Source organism: Pimephales promelas, chromosome 19 (assembly GCF_988280905.1).
Source record: "Pimephales promelas chromosome 19, fPimPro1.hap1.1, whole genome shotgun sequence".
Classification (NCBI taxonomy): Eukaryota; Metazoa; Chordata; class Actinopteri; order Cypriniformes; family Leuciscidae; genus Pimephales; species Pimephales promelas.
Window position 1 is genome coordinate 27,227,591 of NC_142787.1, and position 27,977 is coordinate 27,255,567.

The 27,977-nt window shown below is 38.8% G+C and overlaps 1 protein-coding gene across 2 annotated transcripts in view; it reads left to right on the top strand.

The window, feature by feature from the left end:
- The first annotated feature begins 221 nt into the window (after positions 1-221).
- The window catches only part of ppp3ca (protein phosphatase 3, catalytic subunit, alpha isozyme), a 49,055-nt gene continuing 21,299 nt past the window's right edge, over positions 222-27,977 (top strand). For both annotated transcript variants that reach the window (XM_039693971.2, XM_089123514.1), the window contains exons 1-2: positions 222-423; positions 19,642-19,842. In XM_039693971.2, the coding sequence (XP_039549905.1) occupies positions 369-423; positions 19,642-19,842 (256 nt within the window). In that variant the 5' untranslated portion in view covers positions 222-368. The remainder of the gene's footprint in view (positions 424-19,641; positions 19,843-27,977) is intronic.

Here is a 27,977-nt window from a genome sequence, read left to right on the forward strand (position 1 = left end):
GAGTGCGTGCGTGGGAGTTCCCCGCTTCGCCATGTCGGGGTGGTGCAACGCGCTGAAAGGATCTCCCGCTCTCTCTCTCTCTCTCTCTCTCTCTCTCTCTCTCTCTCTCTCTCTCTCTCTCTCTCTCTCTCTCTCTCTCTACACCGCCCCCACCCCATCAGCAGCTCCATCCTCCCCCTCACGACAGTCTCAGTCTCAGCAACAGCAGCACTATCGTCCTCCTCCACCCTCTCCAGCATTATCCGGCGGTGAGACACGGAGTAGACGCATCCAAGTGATGCCACTGCACCAACCGAAAACACGCCGACAATAAAGCGCTTCTTCTGCGAGGAGGGAGAAACACATTCGCCTGGAGACATCCACTGCCCATGAAGATGTCTAACGCTGACATGGTCTTGAACTCCACCGATCGGATAGTGAAATGTAAGTGCATATGTTCCCTCCCCGCATCTTTCATTTGTGACCAGTGTTAAATATGGATGTCGCGCCGTTATTTATGTGCTGTTTCTTAAAATGTTGTCACAGCTAATTAATACGTTTCGATCGCATTGATTAATGTGTAGGACTGAATGGTTTTCTCAGCCATGGGTTGATGTTAATTGAGTCGCGGGCAGGGAGAGGGAGATGTGTTAAAAGGCAGATCCAGTGGAGGCGGTGATGCAGCAGGATTTTAGGTGGCATCACGCAGCTCTTTTTTGTTATTCTTCAGAGATAATGAAGCAATAAGGGGTTTCAGTTCGTTTTTAGCTGTTTGCTTTCTGGGGGAAGCCTCCAGTCTGAAGGTAAATCATTTGAGCTGCAAACTGTCACGCCCCCGTTGCGTCTGATTGATTTTCTTGCATTTACTGGTCACGTAGCGCACATTAATATTCTCACAGGAACATAAAAGCAGACTCAATATACGCGTCACGGTCGTATAGAGAAACTACACTTCTGCCAGTGGCGGCTGGTGAAAATTATTGTAGGGGGGGGCTGAATAAGAGGGGGGTCTGGGGGTTCCCCCCCAGAAGATTTTGAAATTAGTAGATGTGATTTCCTGCATTCTGGTGCATTTTAGGCCTTAGGCCATGCCCTTACCTATACCAATAAAATAACTTAAACCAGTCAATACCAATGGTCAAATAATACAATAATAATAATAACAGTTTGACAGTTAATGATAATGAACAAGTTGCATGTTTATTATGCTCTGTGTGCTGACAGAAAAAGTGCAAACGCATAATATTGATAAATTATAATATAATAATAATTATAATACCTATAGGTAATACAAAAAAATAATAGGTAATACAACAATCTAGTTTAATCAACCCCCAGCTGTAGACTACATATTTTTGACAAATTGACAATTGGATAATGGATAACAATGTGTTGATACTAGAGAAAGAGAGAGAGAAAAGGCTCTGAAAGAGAGGTTGGGACAACATTCTTGATTGTAACACCCAAGTATGAGAAGAAAGTTGATTTTAACTAGTATGAAACACAGTAATCTAGCTCAGAACTTAAAAACATCAAAAACAAAGCAAACACACAGGTATTAATATTCCTATAACTATTTTAATATCAAATGTGTGTGAAACAGTGTTTATGTGTGTGTGAGTGAATGAGTGATTGAGTGAGTGACAGAGCGACTAACTTTACATTATTTCCACTCGACGTCACTGGCGCTGCCATTCTTCTCTCATCTGAGGTAAAAAGAAATGTCCCGTGGTGCGCGTGCACAGTGCACTCCCCTAATCTGATACTGTGGGCGATATTTTCAGCGCCCCCAAACCATAAAATTTGACGGCGCTGATTGGCGAAATATAAACTTTTTTGCATAGCAACCGGGGAACCATTGGCTTAAATTCCAGCACTGTGGGGCTGAGCGAACTGGCGCCCTGACAAGACAGCCTATTGGCTATACTACTACACCAACATGATAAAAGTAACGAAAGTGAATGCAAATATCATTCTGGTGAGTTCAAAACACTTTTCAAAGTAAAACCATTATTAGCATATAATTAACAAAGATTATTTTTCAAAATGATAAATTATAATATATATATTAAAAAAACAGACAGACAGGTCGGAGGGAGGGCGGCGCCCCAGCGCCCTCTATGGGCGAGCCGCCCCTGACTTCTGCTTAATTGAAGGTGCATGCAGTCATTTTTTACTAAAATGGTTTGAAAGGTTGAGAAATAGTATTACAATAACACACACACAATACACACACGCTCAAAAATGTTGTTGTTGTTGTTGTTTTTTTACTTGAAGCAAATGTAGTCTTTTCCCATTTTTTTTTATTGTCGGAGTGCACTAAAAGGCTTTGTTTACATGTTAAAATCACATTAAAAAATGTATTCCCCCAAACCCCCCAACCTCCAATCACAATATAGTTAACAAGCATGTCACCTTTTTCTCTTCTTCTGAGTTTGCAGGTCTGACACACACATAAATGTCAATATAGCTTAATATGTTTTATTCTCCATGGAGAGGGTCGCCCCCTTCATGGGTGCCACCATGTTGGGATCACATGACTGTGTGATATAATTAACTGTTACTAATTTAGCCAGTACTTAGGATGCTTTACAAAGCATAAATGTACAAATATATTGGCTGTGTCCGAAATCTCCACTCAAACCACTACTCCTTACCCCCGATGTAGGAGGTAGGGAATAGAGCTCACCAGCATAATCTCTCGGCGCCGTTCATTACGTCATTGCTGTCGCCTGTCCGCCATTTTTACGATCAGCGCAATGCATGATGGTATGTAGGGCTTGGGTTAGTGACCATCGGTTGTACACTACTTTTCAAAATGCATTTTGGGATACATTGAGTGGACTAGATAGGGTATAATAATCATCACTATACATTCGGACAGCACTACAAAATGGCGAGCTCACTATATAGTCCACTATATAGTGAGTAGTGGGAGATTTCGGACACAGCCATTATGACAACTACTGTACTGACATAGCGTGTGAGTGTCACTCATCAGACTGTTCAAACAAAATACAAATAAACATGAGAAAGCTTAACCACACAGCTGAGGCTTAAGACTAAAAAGCATGTTTGAGCTGTTTTAACTGAAAGCAACTTGCACTGACATATCTTAAAATTTGTCTATAGCTTCAGTGGTGTCAGCAGTTAAAATGAATGCATCCAGGCCAATAGGTGTCAGTATACAGTCTTAAACCACTAGTAATATTGGGATGTGTAAGAGCAGAGCATATAAATGTAACGATTTACAAAATGTAGGCCTACCTTTTATCCATTTCTGTCTTAGAATTTAAGAAACATAAATGCTTGAGTATTTATGTCATTTCTTTTAAACTGGTTTATTTTATTTGCATTACTTGGGCTGTTAGCTTGCATTGATGCGATATCATCTGATCCTCCCATGATAGATATTGGATCACCTTTTTACATTTGTGCTATCATGGATTCTCTCTTATCCTCTGAGGTCTGATACTTATGTCTGTTGGCTCCATTGTTGATGGATATATATTTTATAATACTAATAGGTTTGTGTAGACTCTGGAGGTATGCAGCCTCCTCAAACAGTCAAACCAGCCAATGCTGGTCTGTGTTTTTATTTTATTTATTTATTTTTACACAAATTAACACTTCAGCCTAGCTGGTTGATTTGAATTGCAAAAATCTGTGGGCCTGTGAACTTTTGAAACAATTTAATTTGCATGCTAATGTGGCCAGATTTGAATGTGTTTTCTACTGTGCTGTTTTGATAAATAGCATTAACACTTTAAACACCCCTTGTGTTAAAGATATTTCACCCAAAAATGAAAATTCATTCATCATTTACAGACATCCCACTTCTCCCGGAGGGTCCTGGAGTCTCTCGCATATTGATGGCGGCTCCATGATGCCCGTAAATTATATACAATATCCTGTAAATCGAGTGTGCGAGAGAGAAGCCGTTTCCTCCTGATATTAAGATGTGTTTTCGGTGGTCTGATCTCAAATGGTCAGCCGGAACACATTACCGTTTTCACCTGGTATTATCATGCAATGTGTCTTCTGTGACCGTTTGCGTTTGGCTTTTATTTTACACTACATCACTTTCACATGAGGCGCGCGAATACTAATGAAGGAACAAACTCGTGTTACGTGGCTTACGCGAATGCATATGATAAATCTAATATAATAGGCCTATAAGATAACAGTAGGTAAGGATACACCGATATGAAAATGTTGGCTGATACGATAACCGATAATTTTTTGCATCTGAAAACCAATATATTGGCCGATAAATTTAAATCCACATTATTATATATAATTTTTAAAAGCCTGATTACAAAAACCGAAGTCTCACCATTAAAAGCCAATAAATCAAACCTTTACTGTACAGTACAGTAGCCTCATTTGAATTAGTATAAGTTTTAAAAATTAATTGTACCCTCCTATAGCCTATATGGCAATCGTTGCACTTAACTGTATTTTTTCGATCATATTTCCAGCAATTTAAAACTATCATAGCGAACATTACGCATCTAAAGTGTCTCAGCTGAAGGAAATAATACATTATTAATCAATCGGCTTTAATATTTCTGCCAAATTTTCTAATTGGGTCGACGATAACATTAAAAAGGATCATATATCGGCTGATACCAATATGGTGGCCGATATATTGTTCAATGTAATAATCTGTTGTAATTCAATGTTCTTTTTTTGCCATCCTCCAGATGGGATGTTCTGATTTACCATTCAAACCTCATATGACTTTAGTTTCTTCTGAGGAGCATAAAAGGAGATGTTAGGCTGATTAAGGGTCTGAGTGTTGTTCATAATCGCACATATCACCCTGAAGATCATTTAACAGTTCGGATTTGTTGACATGGCGTTTTTTGGCAGAACATTTGATTTCTATCTTCCTTTAAATGTAGAATCTTGTGACAAGGGCCATTAAAATCTTCGGCTTTGATATAAGTCATCTGACCTCTCTAAAAGTTAAGGTTGAATTAGTCATTGCCACATGTAATGAGTCATAGTAGTGACCCCCCTCTCCCACGCAGCGGCTACCTCCGAGGTAGTCTAGATCTGTCCGTTTTAGCCATTTTCTGAACTACCCCTGTCTCCTCTCCCCCTTATGTATAAATGAGGGCTTTTATCATCAACAAAATGCATAACAACCACATCTTAAAGGGATTGTTCACTTTGAAATCAATGTATGATATGTTTTAGCTTACCTCAAGGGCATCCAAGATGTAGGTGTCTTTGTTTCCGCAGTAGTTTCAATTTTGACATTTTTAGGTCAAACCGTTCTTGTCTGTCAGTCATATAATGGAGGTCTATGGTCACCACCTCAAAGAGCATGCACAGAGAAGTCCAAATTAAACATAATTTAATTACTCATAAATGTAATGGACTAAGACACGAAACGAGCGGTTTGTGTGAGAAAACGAACAGTATTTATATTGTTTTTACCTCATGTAACCACAGCCACGTCCAAGTGATCTGAGGGCATGGACGCTTTGGTCAAAGACGCCTATATCTTGGATGCTCTTGAGGTAAGCTAAAACATTTCAAAAATTAATTTCATAGTGAACTGTCCCTTTAACACTATAACTGAGTGAATATTAATTCTCTATTTGAATATCTACTGGGAGTGAATGAGTCAAATTAGCAGTTTGTTTTACTTGCAAAGTCATTTTAAACAAATTGATAGATACAAACTCTATGGAATCAATTAGGCACAATACTAAATGTTGATGTAGATAGTGTTTCACGGCAGTTTAGTGTTATCAGTGCCTTAAAAGTGTCTTAAAGCCCAGAAGAGGAAGGTCAAGTGTTTCTTCAGCCTCCTAATGCGTCTGTAGACGCCACTTGCCCACTCGTGGTTCTAGGTTGCCTACATGCCAAGGTTAGAACGGCCTACTTTAGTGAGTCCCAATTCTAGGACATTAACTGTGTTAGTTCTGATGGGGCTTGGCGAGCCACGTGGGGCTCGAGAGGTATTGTCAGGATATAAACGGGACACCCAGAAAGGTGAGTCACCTACACTCAAAAAAAAGGCCGGGATGTTTCAACCCAAATTTGGGTCAAATATGGACAAAAAATGCTATTAAAAATATAAGTGAAAGTTGAAGTTGGGTTAAAATTTGAAATGACATTTTTAACCCAACATATGGGTTTGTCCATATTTTACCCAAATTTGGGTTAAAACAATCCAGCATTGTTATTAGAGTGTAGTGGTGGTGGTTCTCTGGGTCATGTTCTTCTGATTAGGACATATGGAGATTACTACAATTAGCGTTGTTACACTTACAATGCTGTTGACCGAGTCCTAGAACTACGAATTTTTGCCAATTAAGCTTTGCTGTTTTTTTGCTGTGACAACCAACTTTGCTTTGAAATTTATGTTGCAAGTATATTTTCTAGCTAAAAGAACACATTACATTATTTAATTGGATGGGGAAAATGTTAGTTATGCTTGAACCATATCAGTCACCAGCTAATATTTACATATATATTTAAATATAACATATTTTTTATTGGTTGGTATTGGATATTTAATTGTGGTAGTTTCCTCTATTTTCACATTTAGATTACCTTGAATGTCATTAAATAATTAATATGTAGTGTTTTGTTTTGGATTCATTGGATTTGTTGGCCATTTGTCATTTATCGGCCATAGCATGAAATGAATTATCATCATATAGGGGTTTGGGCAGAATTATAACATTGATGAATCCCTAATCACTGTTATGCTCGGGTGTTGTGGGTGGTTGCCAAGACTTTACAGTTGCTATGTTCTTCTTAGATTCATTTTTAGGGCATTCGATATAGGGTTGCTATAATATTCTGTGTCCTCTGGCCAGTTGCAAAAACTGCTTAGACCAGTCTTAACAGTTTCAAGACTGGTCATCATTTTTTTTTTTTTTTTTTTTTTTTTTACGAAAAACAGTGACCGGTGAAGTACAACATGTTCCTGGAACAACATCATTCCAATCAACCAATCCCATTTGATGGCCCTGTTTACAGTTTATGTCATAGGCTTAAGTTACAACCAGGGTTAGGTGCTTCTACATAAGTTGTATTCATCTTAGGGATAAATTATGGGTAGTGTTATAGTTAGGGGTAGGGAGAAGGTTAGGACAGGAATGTTGTTCCAGGATCAACAAAATATGTTGATCCTGGAACATGTTTTACTTTTAAATCACGGTGACCCATAAAAACATAGACTGGTCTAATTTGAATTTGAAAGGTAACTGCATAATTTGAGGTACCATTCATGTCTGTAGAACAAACAATGTCAATATTTAGAGTTACTATTGAACTAACCCCTAGTACGATCAATAGCAATAGTAGTATTTTTGGTTGTGTTTATTAAACCCACCCAAACAAATTATTCCAAACAAATGCTCTGTCGGTTTCTTTGTCGGTTGATTCAAATAGCTCAGCATGAGCCTTCTCTGGCCACTATGTTGCATTTTCCCATGTTCACCGTATACATTTTTAACGAGTTAATAAGCCTGTGTTTTCCCTTTGAATTAGTGTGATCCCTTGGGCTATTCATTCATTGTTGTTCAAGCAATAAGCTCAAAGCAAAACATAAGCATAATCTGTTAGAGAGATGAAGGAGTCCATTCAGAAGCAATGGGGGCAGGTGCACAAGGGTGGATGGTGCTAACTAAGGTGGAGTAATTACTGACAGGATTATGAGAGACGCGAGATGGATGTTGGGGATCTGCTTGCCTGATATGTACAGGCAGGCTTTATATAGTGTGGGTGAATTATTTAAGCATTGGTTTGCAGTTCACATGGCTCTTACATAACAACACTTCCCTGAGGTCTACTGATGAGAGGAGAGAGATGAGGAAATGAAGAAGAAAGGATGAACAATCTTAAGGCCTATTCACACCAATGTGAATATTCAGTAGGAGGATGGTGTTGAATAAAAACAGTAGGTTCCTATAGGCTTGTTCTCACTGGATAAACCGATAAACCTAATGTTATTTGCAGAGAGACATGTTATGTTTTGAACTGCTCATTAAGATATTAGTTAACAACAGCACTACATTGGCAAACAAATAAATATTTATAAATATATTAGTGCTGTCAAGTAGATTTAATATAAAAGTTTGTGTATATATATATATATTTACATAAATATAATAATACAAGACAGAGAGCGTCCAGGAAACACAAACACTGAACTCTGCAAGCCTGTAGTACTGAAATTGTACTGCAGGCTTGAAATCTCCCCCACAAACCAGTGTTAAAGGGATAGTTCACTTTGAAATACATTTTTGATATGTTTTTGTTTACCTCAAGGACATCCAAGATGTAGGTGTCTTTGTTTCAGCAGTAGTTTCAATTTTGATATTTTAGGTCAAATCGTTCTTGTCTGTCAGTCGTATAATGGAGGTCTATGGTCACCACCTCAAAGAGCATGCACAGAGAAGTCAAAATTAAACATGATTTAATGACTAAGTACGCATTGATGGCCTAAGACACAAAACAAGTGGTTTGTGTGAGAAACGAACAGTATTTATATAGTTTTTACCTCTTGTAATCACAGCCACAAAGTGCCCGCGCCCTCAGATCACTTGGACGTGGCTTACAAGAGGTAAAAGCGATATAAATAGTACTGTTCGTTTTCTCACACAAACCGCTCGTTTCGTATCTTAGGCCATCAATGTGTAGTGTACTTACATTTACGAGTCATTAAATCATGTTTAAATCTTGTTTATCACTTAGTCCAACAAATGTTTGTTGAGGTCATGGTGTACCTTTCGACTGAAATCGGTATTTAGAGAATGGAAACAGAAAAAGGAAATGGTGGATGTGTGTGTGAGAAGACCGGGGAGGTGTGAGACAAAGACGTCTCCTTGGAGAAAGGTGGACAACAAAAGCGAATATGAAGAAGATGAAGAGAAAGGCCGAAGTGGATGGGCAGGGCATAGGAGAGAGGGGGAGAAAAATAAGACAAGAAGTAGAGACAGAAGGAGAGTCACGCATGAGAACGCTTGTAAATTGCACATATACATGACAGGTCTGTGGATGAAGGCTGGAGCTGTCTCACCGTCTGCTTGTTACAGCAGTCCTGCTTCATCACACACACACATACACACATCAAACATCACTCTTTCATTAAAGGTACATTATGGCTGCATCCGAAAAACACATACTTCCCTACTAGAATGCAAAAAACAGTATCTGTCAAAGGAAGTTGTTCAAATTCACATTACTCGTAAAATAATAGGCAAAAAGAACCCAGATAGCTTACTACTCCCTGCGAGATTCTGAAGTGTGCATACGATCGACACCTTATCCTATCCCATGAGGCCTATGCAATGGGAGAGGATTTGTGAATGGCAGTTAAGCGGCAAAAACACATTTTGGAAGATGTATTCATGATGCACTCGCTCAATGTATACATTTTGTAAATTTTGAACAAAAAAAAGGTTTCATAGTGTTGTTCTGGTCAGGGCTGTGGCATGGGGCTAGTGAATATTTCTCAGGGTATTTTGGTTAACTTTTGAGTGTTGATTTCAAAATGTAGTTTGCTCTTTGTGTCTCTTATATCATGCCGATATTGTTTGAATATGTCTTACGTCACATCATCCCCCCCCCCCCCCCTCTTCTTGTCATTTTTTCAGCTGTCCTACAAAAGAAGAAAGAAACAAACAACAAAACAGCAAAAAACCTCTAATGATCTGAGCTGTATTTAGCGGTCAGTGCATATGGTCAACACATGTTATATGGGAGATGCAGGTTTTATTCTAGCTTCTCTCCATGATTTCCTGTCAAAAGTGTACAAATCCAAAAAGTCATTTTTACGATATTGGGCTGGGCTGCACGATATTGTAAAAAAAAAAGGACATTGAGATATTTTCTTACAAACAATACAAAAAAAATATAGAAACGTTGACCAAATGAATAGCTATAGCAAATGAATTGGAATTGATTATTCTAGAATGATTGGGCTGAATGATTTGTAAAACAATGAGTGTTCACAATTGGGTTTACTCTTTACAAGAACTCTCTCAGTAACTAAAGTGAACAGACAGAGTAATAAAAAATATCTCTTTTCCCTTGAATTTTCATAGGCTTCATTTTCCTGTTTTAGGCACATTCAATTTGTTTTATATTGTGATTAGTATTAATAAAAAATATTAAACAAAATAAGAAATAATTATATTGCAATGTAAAGTAAAAAAAAATATTAACAGGTCAAAATTTAATTGTTGAGAGAAAAAAAAAGATTTTTTTTTATTATTAAATTAAAAAAAGTAAAAGTAAATAAAAACAAATGTTTACAACATTATAAACATCCCCGTAGTCCACAACAATTAATATAAATAATATAATGCTATATATATTGGAAAAAAAAATTATATATTTATATATTCTTCATAAATTATAGAGCCGTTCATTATAAATAATGCTCAATATAATTGCCGTGACTTAATACATTTATTTTTAAAGTGAAACTGAGATGACAAAACATGAGTTATATTCTGGAAAATATGGTAATAATTTTTTTTTACACTTATTTATCATACTCTGTTAAATTGCAATAGCCTACTTATATTTGCATGTTTATTTATTCATTTTCAAACATTAAACTGCTTTTATTTTGATATATCCTGTAATAAATAAAAATAATTTATAGTACACTCTAAAATAAAAAAATACTAAATTATAATTAATTTTCAAACATTAAACCGCAGAGATTTTATTTTGGGGGGTTGGAAATAAATACATGCACCACTGCGTGTTTTAGAGTGTGGCACTGTGTTCATTTTTTTTTCTTTTTTTTTTTTTGTATTGTGTATCCCTACCTCTAATGTTCCTCCATCAGAATTAGCACCCCATCATTTACCTGCCTACTGTCCCAAAGCACACCGCCATGCCCGCTCTGGCCCAGCCCCTGCCCCCCATTCTCATACCAGTCAGCCGGGCCAGGCTGCCACACCAACTCCATCTTTTTCATCTCTCCTTTCTCCAGCATATTGGCTTTTCATGCATGGGTTGTGCTCAGGCCTGCAAGCTGCCACGGCTCATAAACACCACGTAAGGGCTCGGCACATCTTGCGAGCACCACTGACGTATTTCGACACGAGCGAAATGTTTTGGGTCGAGTCTCATAAAGCAAATGCATCCCAATTCTGGTTGCCAGATCTATTTAGTTCTGAGTATTATATTTTGTCATCCAACCTACAACCGAGGTCCGACACAAAGGCATTGGGACCGCAGGGCGTTAGTCTGAATCACTAGTCCGGAGTGATTCCTAGCTGCGCTGCTTCACGCCGCGCGCTTGATCTCGCTAGAGGTAATGTGGTAGACACACGACTGTGGAGGCTGTTATGTAATCCAGTTTCTTCAGTTATTAATAATGTCCTGTCAACATGTCCACTTCTCTCTGTTCTTTTTAACAGGCTTCACAGCTCTCCGTCACCTCGGATACATTGATAAAAGATCCGCTGTGCGACGGTAACGATGACAGATACGGATACATTGCACCGATGACAGATAAATTGTTGGTCTGTCACACAGTACACAGTATATTAGGTCAAAAACATGGACAATGGGTGATGAAGTGAATAATCTCCCTGAATATTGTCACAAGTTGGTGAGAAGTGGATAATATCACTGAATAGTGTCACACGTTATTGTAACCGAGTCATGAGCAGAATGAGTAATGAATGCTTTCTGCTCACTAGCAGCGATTGTGGGTTTGGATGATTTGGCCTGGAACACAAAGGCTGAATGATGCCATCATGTTTATGCCATCAAGCTGACATGAAAATGAACCCTATTTATCTTTTAAAGGCATGTTATTTATCTTATTGTGAACAATTTCACCTGTGCATTTGTTTCATTTCTTTTTACCTTCCCCGCCCTACATTTTTGTTCTTTTATAATAATAATATAAATAAAAATATATTAATGGTACACCCGAAAATGTCTGTCATTAATTACTCACCCTCGTGTCGTTCCAAACCCGTAAGACTTAAGATATTTTTTAATGAAATCTGAGAGATTTATTGTCCCTCCATTCATTGACAGTCTACGCAACTACCACTTGAACCTTAAAAAAGTTCATCAAGAGATCGTTAAACAAAGCCATATGAATTGAGCGGATTAATCCACATTTTATTAAGAGACTCGATCGCTTTATATGATGAACAAATTGAATTTCGATTTTATTCGCATATAAACATTGATCAGTGAATGGAAGCTCAACGAACCTGTTTGACAACAATGAAACTTTGATTTTTGCGGAAGCTCAAACGCGCCTGGTAACACACGAGAATGAATGTTTATGTGAAATTAAGTTAAATCTGTTCATCATATAAAGCGATCGAGTCTCTTCAGACAATTTGGACTAAACCGCTCTATACGTAGGCTATGGATTAGTTTTACGATATCTTTATTAACATTTTGAAGCATCATAGTTGTGTGTCTGTCAATGAAGGGACAGAAATCTCTCTCAGAAGATCTGTCTTCTGAAGGTGAATGAAAGTCTTATGGGTTTGTAACGACACAAGGGTGAGTAAATTATTCGTTTTTGGGTGAACTAACCCATTAATTAATGTGTCAGAATGCACACCCATCACATTATTTGATATTTTAAACCGTTTAGTGCATTTTTAAATGCAATATTAACACGTGCATGTCCCCTTTCATTACTATGACATTTGTCTGTCCCTGATGATATGGCCACCACGATAAAAATGTTCATATCAATCGATAATTATCATTGTAATTGTCAAATCTTTACTTCTTTCAGGTTTAAAGGCAGATTTTTGCTCCTGAGTGAAAGTTGTAGAAACCTATGGAAGCTTGTTTCCGCCACTGAATTTAAAAAAAAATAAAAAAATAATTGCGACTTTTTATCTCACATTTGCAAGATATAAAGTCAGAATCGCAATTTTGAGGAAAAAAGACAGAAGTGCGACTTTTTATCTCACAATTCTGACTTTTTTTCTCACAATTGCGAGTTTACATCTCTGATGAGTTGTAAGTTACATCTCTGGCGAGTTTACAGCAATTCTGACTTTATAACACATAATTATAACATCCCATATCCAAGTGATCTGAGGGCGCGGGTGCTTTGTGGCTGTGATTACAAGAGGTAAAAACGATATAAATACTGTTCGTTTTCTCACACAAACCGCTCGTTTCGTGTCTTAGGCCAACAATGTGTACTTACATTTACAAGTCATTAAATCATGTTTAATTTGGACTTCTCTGTGCATGCTTTTTGAGGTGGACCCCATATGCCTCCATTATATGACTGATAGACACGAACGGTTTGACCTAAAAATATAAAGATTGAAACTACGGCGGAAACAAGAGGCAAGCTAAAACATATCAAAAATTAATTTCAAAGTGAACTATCTCTTTAAACACATCTCAACTTTGTTGCGCCACTGGACACGCCTACATAATGTCACAAATGGCCGCCGTCGCTCATGTCACCGGAAATTGCCAGCTCGCTATTGAAATGAATGGGATTGTGTCGCTTTGTCGCTGGAACGCTGCATTAGTGTTGCTACATTAAATCCATGATAAATGATGGTGATTTGTAGATTGAAAAGCCTTCTGGATCTGGAACTGATGTTTCTCGCTGCTGTTGAGAACGTCAGCACTGTTTCATCTGGGTTAATTTAGTTTAAATTAGTGTTGTTCGCTACATTTAAGTTAAAAGGCCATTTTAGCGGCCAAGACCGATCGGCAAGTAAATGCATCTGCTTTAGTAAGAAAAAAGGGGATTTTTGTATGTCCATTTCATGAGGCTTGTTCTATCCGCATATGCAAAAATCTTTAAAAATGATTCTGGGTCAGTTACTCATATGTTGCATGCAGTGACAATTCAGTGTGTATTTGATGTGTCATCTCCATTAGCATTAGCACAATGTGTGCAGTCTCGGCCTAAGGCTGATGCTCTTCTGTTAACATGATGAGCACATCGACAGCCATGCTGCCAGGTGTGCTTGTTGGTGAATCATGAATTGTCTAAGAGACACAACTGCTATGGCTGTGCATCGTCTGCCACACAGACACAGCTATGGGTTATTCCCATATTATTGTCCAATGCGCAGGAGGGATTTTATGTGTTTACACCTCACCCTTCAGGTTTCAGCTATTGGTTTACTGTCAGTCACAGGCATCCAGAGCTTTCCCACAGGAGCAAAATGAGGAGAGAGAGAGATGGAAGAAAGAACCTGGCTGTTCGGCAAAATAGAGCCATAAATTTCACAATGTAAGACAGTCAGGAAGACAGGCAACCGTAACGGAGCTTGTTAAGATGAATGTAAGATGAGGCGAGACCACAATAGACTCATCCAAAGAGGAATGGATACACTCACAGAGTCTGATATACTGAAGATTTCACTTCTAATGAAAGTGAAGTTTGAATGACTTAAAGAGCTAGACTAGGTTACTTCTGCATGTGAGAAGAGACATGTTCCTAGACAACAATTAAGACGCCATTCTGCTAAATCTTGAACAAAAGACAGCATTGTATCAATCGTTCGCTTAGATGGAAATAAAAGAAGTCCTTTTATTACGGCAGATGACAGATACTGGATGTATTCGATGAGTTTTCAGGACTGAAGACCAGTTGGTTTGAGCAGTATTTTCATTTATCAGCTATTATATTTCATTTAATACTGAACAGTTTTATAGAGTTCAAAAGTGTCCACCCACTTTTGCAGCAACCTTGTTTTTGGAAGTATTTTTCTTGTTTAGTTTTACCATTGGGATTTAAAAGAGTTAAAACCCATGAACCAAACCAGCCAGCTATGAGGTGAATCATAACATTATAAACTTTGGTTTGAAGCATAAAATTATTTAAAAGTCAGACAAAAAGACAAAGGTACAAGACTGTGTACTTTAAAGGGATAGTTCACTTTGAAATATTAATTTTTGATATGTTTTAGCTTGCCTCTTGTGCATCCAAGCGGTAGGTGTCTTTGTTTCCGCCGTAGTTTCAATTTTTATATTTAGGTATATTTATATATAGGTCAAACCGTTCGTGTATCAGTCATATAATGGATATATAAGGGGTCCACCTCAAAAAGCATGCACAGAGAAGTCAAAATTAAACATGATTCAATGACTCGCAAATGTAAGTACACATTGATGGCCTAAGACACGAAACGAGTGGTTTGTGTGAGAAAACGAACAGTATTTATATCGTTTTTACCTCTTGTTAACAGCGATGTCGAACTGATCTGAATCAGATGTCCAATTACTAACTACAACTACCAAGAACACAAGTCCAAAGTTTGCGTACTTTGTATTGAGAAACAGAGACAAGATGCCTTTGTCCTTTTTTTTTTTTTTTTTTTTTGCCTTTTTGTTTCTTAGCTCCAGAATGGAATACTTTGGTGTGTTTATGGTGTGCATAGAGAAGAAAAGAGCTCCTGCAGACCTGCACATTGGAGATTTAGTCCCAAATCACAGTGTATGCTGCCTGAACCGGCCACACTTCAGTAGTCACCGGCGGTTGCTCGGCAACATGCACCGCAGTCCAACGTCTTGTGAAGTGAAGAGCTAAGCTGCTGTTTTCCATCTCACCCTTGAACCACTCTCTTTCTCTCTCTGTTCATTTTGCTCTCCATTCCTCCCTACGGAGACTGTTGTTCATTAGGCATTTCACACATTCTCCCGTTACTCTCTTGTCTATTCTTCCTATTAAGTTTCTTCCCACTCCGATAGGCTACACGTTGTGCTCTGGACCATCTCATTATTGTTCATATTTACACAAACCGCCTGTCTACCTCGTCATCTTTCTGTCTTTCAGGATGCTGTGAGAGTGCATCTCAGCCCTCTAGAGTATTGGGAGAAGCGAAGATGGGACAAATAGGGACATTATGTTCTTGTGGAAGAGGCATTATGTTCTGCGTTGTGTGTCTTTCTCTCTCGCTCTCTGTCTTTCTCTCACTCACTCCGTCTGACTGTGCCGTGACGTCTTTCGGTGGACTCTCACACTGAGTCAGAAAGGAGCCAAACGATTTGTTAAAATGCTGTCACTTCGCACAAATTTGCTTCTTCAAATTGAGAAGAAAACCCTTAAAGGGACACTCCACCCATTTGCTATTAAGCTTTCCATTGTTAGAAACCCAGTTATACTATTGAATGGTCGTGCAACACTCTCTCGTTTTACCCTGAGACGAGAGAAATCTGCTATCTACCTTTTTCACTTTCTCCTACAATGACGCAAAAATCGTCATTTTACGTCGTTGTTGGAGGAAGTGTATGAGGGGGAGTATATTTCTATAAAGACTACAAGCACTTCCCCACCCTTTCAAACCCACCCATAGGGGGTTGGGCCTAACGCGCTAACAGACCAATCACAGATCAGTGCCAGTGCGTTTGATTTCACCAGCAGAAACTTTTTGAAAATAAGGACGAAGGTACTGAATACGCAGACGGATGTATTATGGAGGATTGGGATTACACATAGTGTCAGCCATCTTTTTTGGAAGCTAAGCTAGCAGGCTCTTGTTCTGTGGAGAAAGCTGAGTAGTAAGTTTACTGTACTCTTTTTCCCGGACATGTCCGGCCGTCGATGTCCAGGATTCAGCTTTTGCTTTCTGCAGTCGCCATGCATTGTTTACATGTACAGCTTTTGTTTCAATCTAACTGAATTCATTCTGATTGGTGAATCTGGATGTAGTGTTTGCATAAACGCTAGAAAAGTGATCGGTTGATGTGCGTTTAAACATTGCTAAGAAAATTCCCGCTCCTCTGTGAGAGAAACGAAACCGGTAACTTACGTCTCACAGGTGTCGCTCAACGGTAATCACGCCACCGGCCTCGCGCCGTTCTCCCATGGCCCTCACTCGTCCCGCTCGCCACAGTAAACATGATGAATGGCGACTCTAGAACGCAAAAACCGAATCCCGGACATTTTGGGCGATCTCGAAACATATTTTCGGGCAGACTCATCACGGAGAATCACTTCTAGCCTAGACCTGTTGTTTACCTACTGCGCTGTTACCAGTAGGTGTGGCCTCCTAGGTCAGTGAAGCAAGTGCATTCTGGGAGTTGTTGTCTTTCGTCCACATAAGCCAAAATACATTTTCTGGCTTTTCTCAGTCTAGAAATTCAAAAATAATTTCACATTTCTTTTACATAAATTACCCATTTTAAATACACATTCATCTTTCCAGAGGTGGAGTGACCCTTCACCCTCCATAGTGTGTCCAATCAATCAATTCCCGAAGGACGAAATCAAGCCCTGCCCTACATTTCAGAAGCCGTTTCACTTGAAAATACTGTATGTCACAACCAAGCGTGCCACACAAGCCCTCAAAAGTGAAGCCAAAACGTCTCGATCGCCCCCCAGTGGCCGGTCCTAGTATAGGTCATAAACCCCGCCTTCCCATGTTATTCAACGGGACGTGAGACCAACTAAACAATTAAATTACACTTCACATATCCTTTTCTCAAAGTTTTTGTCATTTACTGTAGTTTCTATCACTTTGTTGTAATTTCAAGTGTTTCTTTTTATTTTAATAATAATAAATTATTTTAACGAGGTACTGCAATCAGCAGACATCAATGGAGAGGAACGGAGCCGACAGATGCCACTTAATAAAAATGCTGGGCGTGTGCTTGCGATTGGTTCAGCGAGAATGAGGGTGGGGCCTTGATTTCACGGCTTTACTTCTCACTAGAGCCAGACCGATATATCGGCAGACCGATATTAGGCATTTTCCAAACTATCGGTATCGGCAGTTATGATGGCCGATAAATGAATATTTCAAAAATAAAATAAAAACGGACGAAACACGCTTGAACCATGTCATGAGTGTTGGAGTTGTATAGTTTGTCCACTAGAGGGCACTCTACACCGTCCCTGTTGGCAACACTCGTTGAGTTGGGCACGATACATACATTGCTTGAATAACAATTAAAATAAAAGAACATCCCCATCAGTTCTCTTAACTCAAATAAGTTAAGTTATGACAAAATTTGTGACTATCATGTCCAGTTTCAAATAAATAAATAAAATATCGGCCGATATATCGGATTTTAAAACCCAAAAATATTTGTATCGGCCTTCAAAATCCTTTATCGGTCGGGCTCTACTTCTCACGACTGCTCACGACTGCGCATGTCTGGTCCCGAAAACTCATGTTCCAAGATGACTATCGGGATGCTGGCGGCTTCAGTTCTCTCTGATGGAAAAGAGCGAAGGGGCGTCGCCCATCTTTTTTCCCGCCCGTCTATGGTCACAACAAGGAAAAAATGACAATCTCAACTTCCATTTCACGCCGACTTTAAGATTTGTTAACAAACCGAGGTCCAAGGAAACCAAGCATGTGCAAATATGAAGAGTGTACCCACACACACTTTTTTTAAATGGGCTGTTTCCTTACCGCTGTTTAAATCCTATGCTAGGCCTAGTCTCATTATCCCAGCAGCAGAAACATGAGATTTCTCTTTTTTCCCCCTCAAGTCAAACATGAATTATTTAGCTTTTGTGTTGATCACGTTGAGTCTCTGCCCTGAGCTTCCCTCCCCAGTTCCCCTACTGTATTTCTCTCTGAGCTGTGTATGATGTTGTTAGCCTCTACTCAGCAATACAAGATGCATGTTTTGCTTTCAGAATTGCCCATATCTCAGAAGGCTTATTCTGAAATCCCGCTCTGAGAAACGATGTCATCATGTATCTGAACAATGTTTAGCATTTCTTCTCAATGGCACTGTAACTACACTCCATAATTATTTCTGCACAGTGCGGGCAAATCTTTAGCATGCGCGTAAATAATTCACCATGCCAATGCTTTGTTGAAGCCAAGTCCCACATTATCAGTGTACACATTAGTGACTCATGACTGAAAGAAACTGCATTTGCCCCAATTTTTGGTGCAGATATTGTTTTCTCGGTCTAATTTTGACGCAGCTGAGGATCGGTACGTCGTTCGCTGCACCTTTATCAATTATTCAAATCCAGCTCTTTGGAGGCTTTAATAAGCAGCTTGTCAGTCAGCTAACTCATAGCAGTTCCGGCTTTGTTTTTGTGATATGAGGCTTTGCTTTGCTGTAAGTGAGCTGAGCTCGATGGACAAATGATGATGGTAGGCAGCCATTGTTAAAGAAAAACAGTTTTGTGAGGAGCAATTTAAGAATTGGTCACTGCATGTGGTCAAATCATACTGGTCACTTATCTAAATAATAAGAGAGGTCTAGTTATTTGATATATTACTAATAACTATACATTTTAAATAACTAGTTATTTCATATGTTATAGGGTTTTTTAGTGGTGGGGGGATGTACATTGTTCAAAAGTAAGGTCAGTAAGATTTTTTTTGATGGAATTAATACTTTTATTCAGAAAGGATGCATTAAATTGATCAAAAGTGACAGTAAAGATTTTTATTTTAGAGAAATGCTGTTCTTTTGAACTTTCTGTTCGTCAAAAAATCCTGAAAAAATGTCACAGTTTCCACAAAAATATGAAGCAGCACAACTGTTTTCAACATTGATAGAAAATAAACGTTTCTTCAGTAGCAAATTAGCATATTAGAATGATTTCTGCATAATCGTGTGACACTGAAGACCAGGGTTATGGTTATTATAGTATAGTTATGCTTTTGTGCCACATAACTCATTAAAGGTGACTGTAACATTCAAGTTCTGAGGTATTCTTTCTGTTTATGTTCCCCTCAGCCGTTCCCTTCCCCCTGAGTCATCGCCTCACCACGAAGGAGGTGTTTGACTGTGAGGGGAAACCAAGGGTGGATCTACTGAAAGCCCACCTCACTAAAGAAGGCAGGGTGGAAGAGAACGTGGCCCTCCGAATCATAAACGAAGGGGCCTCCATCTTACGCCAAGAGAAGACCATGCTGGACATTGAGGCACCTGTCACAGGTACTTCCTGCTTCTTTTGGTCTATCGTGGCAGATTCACCTCATGTACAATGCTACAAAGTGTGCTATGGTTTAATTTGACGTGTATTTAAGTGACTATGTGTGCAGTGTGGTGGATATATTTTCAGGCATTAGTTGATGAAGAGCATCTGTGCATTAGCATCTGTGTGTACATAATGCAGTTTGTTATCTGACGCCGTCTGGATGTGTTAACTGTATATCAGTGACAACCTGCTTTGATACCGTCAGCAAACAGGACAAAAGAGTTTGAGAGAGAATGCACAATCCTGACCTCAAATACAAAAATAAACTCCAAAGCACCCGACTCGAAGTTAAAAGAAAGAACTAGAGCGGAGGGGAAAAAACAAAACAAATGGCGGCAAAGCGAACAAGCGCTTAAGGTGTTTCCGTATGAAGTTTACCTGTGAAGGGAGCTGTCACTTTAATGTTTGATCACTTTATATGCTTGTGAATGTGTGCGTTTTTCAGGTATTTTAATTCCCTCCTTAGCTGTCATCGCATCAACTATGAGGTGAGAATTGAGGCAAAATAGTTTAAAATTAAAACTAGGGTACTGTACGTACCACATATCCATTCAATGGCTCGTCTGAGCTGTGCGTCTCTTAATGTGAAGTGATTTTCTGCTTTTACCAGTGTCTGTGGATAATCAATAGAGTTGAGTACTTGATACCCGCGTCCATCTGCAGGAGTGTGTCAACACACCAGCTGGCCGTGATTTCCACTGTCTCATCCGCGTATGAGCCGCTTACTCCTGAAAGAAATAGGTCCTTGTGTAACTGCACCAAAAATAAATAAATAAATAAAAATACGCAGAGATAATGGACATAGCTTGATTAATTTTTCTTTGTAATGTGATTCTGCTCACCCAAATCTCCTTCATACTGGTGAAATTGCAGTATTTTTAATGCTGTTTTAGTGCCTTTTTTGTTTTAATATCTGCTTGGAGCGACGGTGAAATTTACACAGGACAAAAGACAAAGAAGCAATATTTTCACTAATGTCACTAAGTCACTAATGTTTTGTTTCAAAGAAAATATGTGGAATTAAATTGATTATTTTCTTATCCTGTTGGCATATGTTTTTCTCTTGTTTTAAGCATAAATCTCACTTAATTTTAATGTTTAAAAATGTTTGCAAATGGGGTAAATATATGTGTGTACTGTGTATAATTATTTTGTATATATAAATACACACACATGCATGTATATATTTAAGAAATATGTGCATTTGTATTCTATGTATATTTACATAATTTATATTATATATAAATATTAACATTTTATATATAAATAACACATTTTTCTTAAATATATACATGCATGTTTGTATTTATATATACAAAATAATTATACGCAGTACACATATATTATGTAACTTTATTTTGGATGCGATTAATATTGATTAATCGTTCCCCAGCACTTATACAGGTATATATATATATTTTTTTATCAGTATTTTTTTTTGTCTTGTTTTCCAAAATCTTTAAAAAATATATTTTTTTAATTAAAATATATAAATATTATATATTTATATAATAAAATGTATAAATATTAAATATATATTATATTTATATATTTTTTAATTAAAATATATAAATTATAAAATATTATTATTTATATTTTTTAATTAAAAAAATGTATTTTTTAAAGATTTTGGAAAACAAGACAAAAAAAAATACTGATTAAAAAAACTATTGTTTTGCAGTGTGGGAGGGCGGTAAAATTGAGACAACTTGTGTTAAAATCCCTGCTTTTGGCAGCTGAAAAAGTCACACGGTCACAAGCTTCGGTGCATCAGGAGCCGCTCACTGATGTGTTTAAAGGCACAAAGCATTTGAGTTCATTCCGGTTCAGTCGCAGTCTCACAGGAAGAGTTCAATTCCACGGTGCACTTAGATTTGTCTGGTACAGTGCAGCTGTTAAAATCCATCAGTTGATCAGAGCGACCTACAGAGCGAGTGAGAGAGGTAAAGAGAGAGAGAGAGAGAGAGAGTGGTTCTCTGCTGCAGAACACACCTACACCTCTGAGTCATCTGCATCTAACAGCTCAATATTCTCTTTCTTTCTTTAAATCTCTTCCCATCATCCAGTTCTGCTTGCACCCTGTGTGCCTGCAGTGGGTGATGTGAGAATAAGCGTCCCCCCCCCCCCCACACACACACACACACACACACACTCAGCACTGCACAGCGCCACACATAAAGAGAGATACTTACAATTATCACCATTTGGTTTTCTGTGTGTGTGCGTGCATGCTTGATTGTGTGATGTTTGTCCCTAAGCTCAGAATATTTGCCCAGATCAACCAAAATTAGGCCAAGTGAAGTTTATGCCTGCCGATTGTCTATTATTAATATCAAAGGGATATGAAATATGCAGGAGGCACAGTGTACGCGAGGAACCGTCATTGTCAGTAGATCCGCTTCCTTTGTGATGCAACATAATGGCAAACAAAGACATATCTGCTGCCGTTTGTCACTACCTTCACCCAGCTGTATGGCCATCACCTCATGCTATTGTTAATCAAGACTGCTTACACAATCACACACACACACACACACAGAGCGCTGGTTCAGGCCCATTTGTTTATGTTGAGAATGATTTGTGCTGCGTGCTGCTCGCTCATTTAGTCCAGCTTACATAATGGAGAGCAGAGGATGAGGAGGAGAAGAGAGGATATGAATAGGAGAGAGAGGAGATGAGGAAAGAGCAGAGGAGATGAACATATGGTAGGATAAGAGGAGCAGGTGAGAGGGTAGATGAGAGAAGAGACGAACAGACGAGAGGAGAAATGAACTGAAAGGAGTTGGACAGATTGGAGAAAAAGAGGAGCAGATGAGAGGGAGAGAACAGATGAGGAGAACAGTGAGGAGAGGATGGAGATGAACATGGTGTGATGGAAGGAAGAGGAGACAAGCAGATGAATGGAGCGAGGGATGAGAGGCGATAATGTGTGGAGAAGGGAATTAACATGGGAGAAGGACAAGGAGATGAAAGAAGAGATACAAATGAGAGGAAAGTATAAGAAAATGAAAGTGAATAGGAGAAGATGGGAGAATAAGATGAACGGAGGAAAGGAGAGGAGAAGATAAGATAATCGGGGAAGGGAGATGAAGAAATGACAGAAAAAATTAATAGAGGAAATGGTCAGATGAAAGAGGAGAAAATAGGAGTGGATGAAAGGAGAAAGATGAGAGGAGTCGAACAAACGAAAGGAGATGAATATATGAGACACAAGGAGTAGAAAAGAAGAGATGAGCTGAGAGGAGAGAGAGGAACAAAGGAAAGGAGATGAATAGAGGTATGTGGAGAAGTGGTGAAAGAAATGGGGGTGAATAGATGTGATCCTGTTCATCTCCAGGAGAGGAGGAGATGAACACATGAGATGGGAGATGGAAGGGAAATGAGATAAGCAGAATACAGTAGAGGAGGAGAAGAGGAGAAATAAAGAGATTCTGAATGAGAGGAGAGATGAGAAATGAACAGATGGTGAGAAAGATGAGAGCAGTCGAACAAATTAAAGGAGTAGTTCACTTTTCAAAAAACTTTTGCTGATAATTTACTCGACCCCATGTCATCCAAGATATCCATGTCATTCTTTCTTCAGTCGAAAAGAAATTAAGGTTTTGGATGAAAACATTCCAGGATTTTTCTCCATATAATGGACTTCAATGGGAACCAAACGGTTCAAGGTCCAAAAGACACTTTTAGTGCAAACTGCAAACTGTTCAAAGGGCTTTAAACGATTCCAGACGATTCATTTTTCCGAGTCAATTCGTTCATTTCGTTCGTTGAATGAACCAAATGACTCGGAAAAAGATTTGTTCATTTTGATGAAGGAGTTCGAACAGGAGAGTCACAAACGTGCGACACAGAACAGAGCAAGGTGACCATTTGAGCTTATAAAACTTAAACTTTGTTATTTATTTTTTAGATGAGCGATCATTTCGCTTGATAAGACCCTTATTCATCGTCTGGAATCGTTTAAAGCCCTTTGAACGGTTTGCAGTTTGCACTAAAAGTGTCTTTTGGACCTTGAACCATTTGGTTTCCATTGAAGTCCATTATATGGAGAAAAATGCTGGAATGTTTTCATCCAAAACCTTAATTTCTTTTCGACTGAAGAAAGAATGACATGGACATCTTGGATGACATGGGGGTGAGTAAATTATCAGCAAACGTTTTTTTTAAAAGTGAACTACTCCTTTAAGGGAGGAACGGAGATGAACAGATGAGACACAAGGAGCAGATGAAAGGAGAAAAGAGGAGAGGAGGTGAATAGAGGACAAAGAGAGAGGAGCAGATGAAAGAAGAGTAGAGAAAAGAAGAAAGCATGAGAGGAGAAATGAGGAGATGAATGGGAGTGAGAGGTGTGATCTGTCGGGTCTGATATCAGGAGTAAAGGAGAGAAACATCATGTCACTGTGACACGCATGGGATTCCATCTACATTCTCCTCCTCGTGCGCTCGGGTGTCATGTGACCCACACGGGAATGTGAACAAGCATGTTAATTCCTCATTTAATACCTGTTTCTCCCGGAGCACAGTTAAAATCAGCTCCGCGAACCAGCCCATTCGTTTAAACAGAAGCACTTAACACCGGGACCCGGGATCATTTCCATGCACAATTCATACACCTCTTCATGCATAATGTAATGTCTCAATATGCAGGATCCGCTCATTTATATACAGTAAACGCCACTTACTAACACAGCCCGGGCGCATCTGATTTGCCCATGCATTATGCAGCTCTGATGCTGCAACGTGACTGGGCATATCTGCATTTCCCACCCCGTTTTGGATTATATAAGTATCCATATCTACAAAGACTTAAACAACAGGAATTTCAGACAGCGGCAGGGTTTGAAGTCGCCCACCTGGGGATACATGGCGAACCCTAAACTCCAGTGAGACCCGTCTAACACGCACACATAACAAAAGCAGTGTGGATGAAATGAATGTGTTTTTTTAATGACTCGATATGTAACATCTTTTCTAGATCTCGAGCCTCGTATGAGGTGAAATCAGATGGTGTCCCACAATGCATCTGTGTTTTTAATCGATGGCTTGGGTGCAGTAGAGGAGGCAGGGTGAGAGAAGGGAAATAAGCACAGCGTGAGAAGGCTGGAGCGGGAACAGCTGAATACAAGGGGGCGGAAGAATCTCTTTACCAGTTGGTGGAGGAGCGAGCGAGCACAGATAAGCGAGAGAGAGTTCAGCTCGTCACCTCCCTGTCATTCAGTCCTGCTCCGGGAGAAGGGAAAAAAAGTGAGAGAAACAGCGCTAACTGCAGCCCCTGTGACCCCGGCCCTCGAGAAAATGGTCCCTTTAGCCATTCTCCACATCATTTCCTCTGGAGGCTTTGGTTTTTCCTGACTACTCTGCGGTGCTTGATTACTTTTGGGGCTTTTGTTCTATAGTGTGTGTTAATGGTTCGTGTTAATGGGCCATTTTGGATGTATGTCAGACTCGGTGGACTGCTTGCGGCTGCTGTGTGATTTAGGACAGATAAGCTAATTCATTTGACATGATGAGGAATCTTAATTTAAGTTTTCCCCCCCGAGACATTTAAGGCTAAATAAGTGGTTTGGTTTGAGAATGGATCTATTGATTTGGGCATTGATCTGGAAGTAAAGGAGCTGTTTGGGTAGAGCCTGACAGAATGCTTGTGATTTAGCATTTTAAGAAAAGGAGGACAACATCATAGTCTATTTATTTATTAAGCCTGAAATGTGTGTTCACAAGGATTCAAAAATAAGCAACCTTCTACACACAAATCATTATTATTAGTAGTATTATTTTGGAGACGTAGTTAAATCTATTGTAGCCTAATATAATTTTTTCTGTCAATTTCTTTAACCCTTGTGCTGCATTAGATTTTTAACACCGTTGAGTGCATTAAGGACCAAAAATGGCCACATATTAAACATTGCCTAAAATATTATATATTATTATTATTTTCCACTTTTACCAAGTTAAATCTTTTAACCAGCATCAGTCCTCATCATAACTACCAAAAATGTATTTAATTTCAGGATTTTAACCCTTTAATTACCAGTTTTGTTTGCGAAACCATCGATTTGTATAAGAGGAAAAAACACAAAAATTCAATTATTTTCAATAAACTAAATGCAAAGAGAAAACTTTAGATTTGGATTATCACAGTCCCACTTTGCAAAAAATCCCACTTAGCGCGTTAGAGACCAAAAATGGCCACCTATTAAACATTGCCTATTGCCTAAAATAAGGTGCATTTCCACCCATAGGGAATAAATATGTAGTGACGTCATCTGGTGGAATACACTATATAATGCAAATATAATGCTTTTGCTTCAAAATGAAAGGATGTTTGTGCAAAAATCATGTTTCATGTATTACTGACAGCCTCAGATTTAAACAACGTTTTAATGGGTTTCAATGGGCCATTTTTGGTCTTTATGGTGCTGAGTGTTACTATTTAATCTACACAGTGTGTGTTATACATATTTTGCAAAATGGGATCACATTTTTTACATGTATCCAAAAAGTCACAATTTTGCCAAATTTCATACCATTTGCATTAAAACAGCCAAAATGGTCAAAGAAATTAAACTGCAAAAGACCAAAAATGTCCCTAATGCAGCATAAGGGTTAAGTTAAACCAAACTATTATTGTGACGGGTTGCCTTGAAGACCTTTGAGTTTCTGTGCGTGGATGATATGACGATTTTCCTCAAATGAAACGGTAAAATGTTCATGAAGTGACTCTCGGAGATGAATGGAATCATGAATCATGTCATCATATCGTGAGGCAGCAGAGACTGAAAACATGGCGAGCGTCACTTGTGCTTCAGTGTGTGTGTGAGGTAACATTAAAGGAGTAGTTCACTTTTAAATAAAACGTTTGCTGATAATTTACTCACCCCCATGTCATCCAAGATGTCCATGTCTTTCTTTCTTCAGTCGAAAAGAAATTAAAGTTTTTGATGAAAACATTCCTGGATTTTCTCCATATAATGCACTTCAATGGGAACCAAACGGTTCAAGGTCCAAATGACAGTTTCAGAGCAGCTTCAAAGGGTTTTAAACGACACCAGACGATGAATAACGATGATTATTTATTCAAAAATAAATAAAACGTTTAAGTTTTATAAGCACAAATGCTCGCCTTTCTCTGTTCTGTTAAAGTTGTACACTTGGTTTTGATTTTTTGAGGCTGACCAACACAAGTTGGTCAAGTTTTCATCAAAAACCTTAATTTCTTTTCGACTGAGGAAAGAAAGACATGGATATCTTGGATGACATGGGGGTGAGTAAATTATCAGCAAAGGTTTTTCTTAAAAGTGAACTACTCTTTTAAGAGACATAAGAGACCCCAAGCTTTTGAACAGATTTGTACTTTGACAAGGAAAGAAAACTGCTTGTCAAGCAATTTCATGATGTATACTAAGTGGGAGAAACAGGAAGTGACATGCTCCACAGTTTCTCACAGGTCTCAACCATGGTGACGCACTTACACTAGGTCATATCACACAATCTGGACTTTTGCTGCAAACCCAGATTCCTCAAGCGCCGGAGTTTGACTGAAGTTCAGTCGGAACAGACACACTTGCTTCTAATTCCACGAACCTCTCTCTTCGCATGACAGCGATGTGGGCTTCGGATCGAGCTATTGATATGTGACGAAGAAGCTAAAAGGGTTTTAAACGTGTGTGTCCGTGGCCACACCCACACACACTACGGGCTGAGAGGCCTCTGGGGCAAACGTTTAGGCAGCATCTCCATGCCAACGCAAACTCCTCATTTATTTGATTCTTTATTCTCATCAAATTCATGTCTCCATGGAAACAGGAGTTTGCGTTTCTCTCTCTGTCCCTCTCTCACACTCAGAGAGAGAGAATAATGTTGCATAGGAGCAACAAAGATCAGGCCAGCTACTGTATGTAAAGGCTCTAAGGTGGTTCACGGCCCTCCTGTCAATTCGATCAGTTCATTATGACTCGAGCAATCTGCATGTTGACGTTAAGGGATTACGCGGTTACAGTATGATTTTAGTTGCTATGGCTGAATGAATCTCCCATGGATTAACATTTGTATATCCTGTAAATTGAACAAACAAACAGTTGTGTCTGTTTGT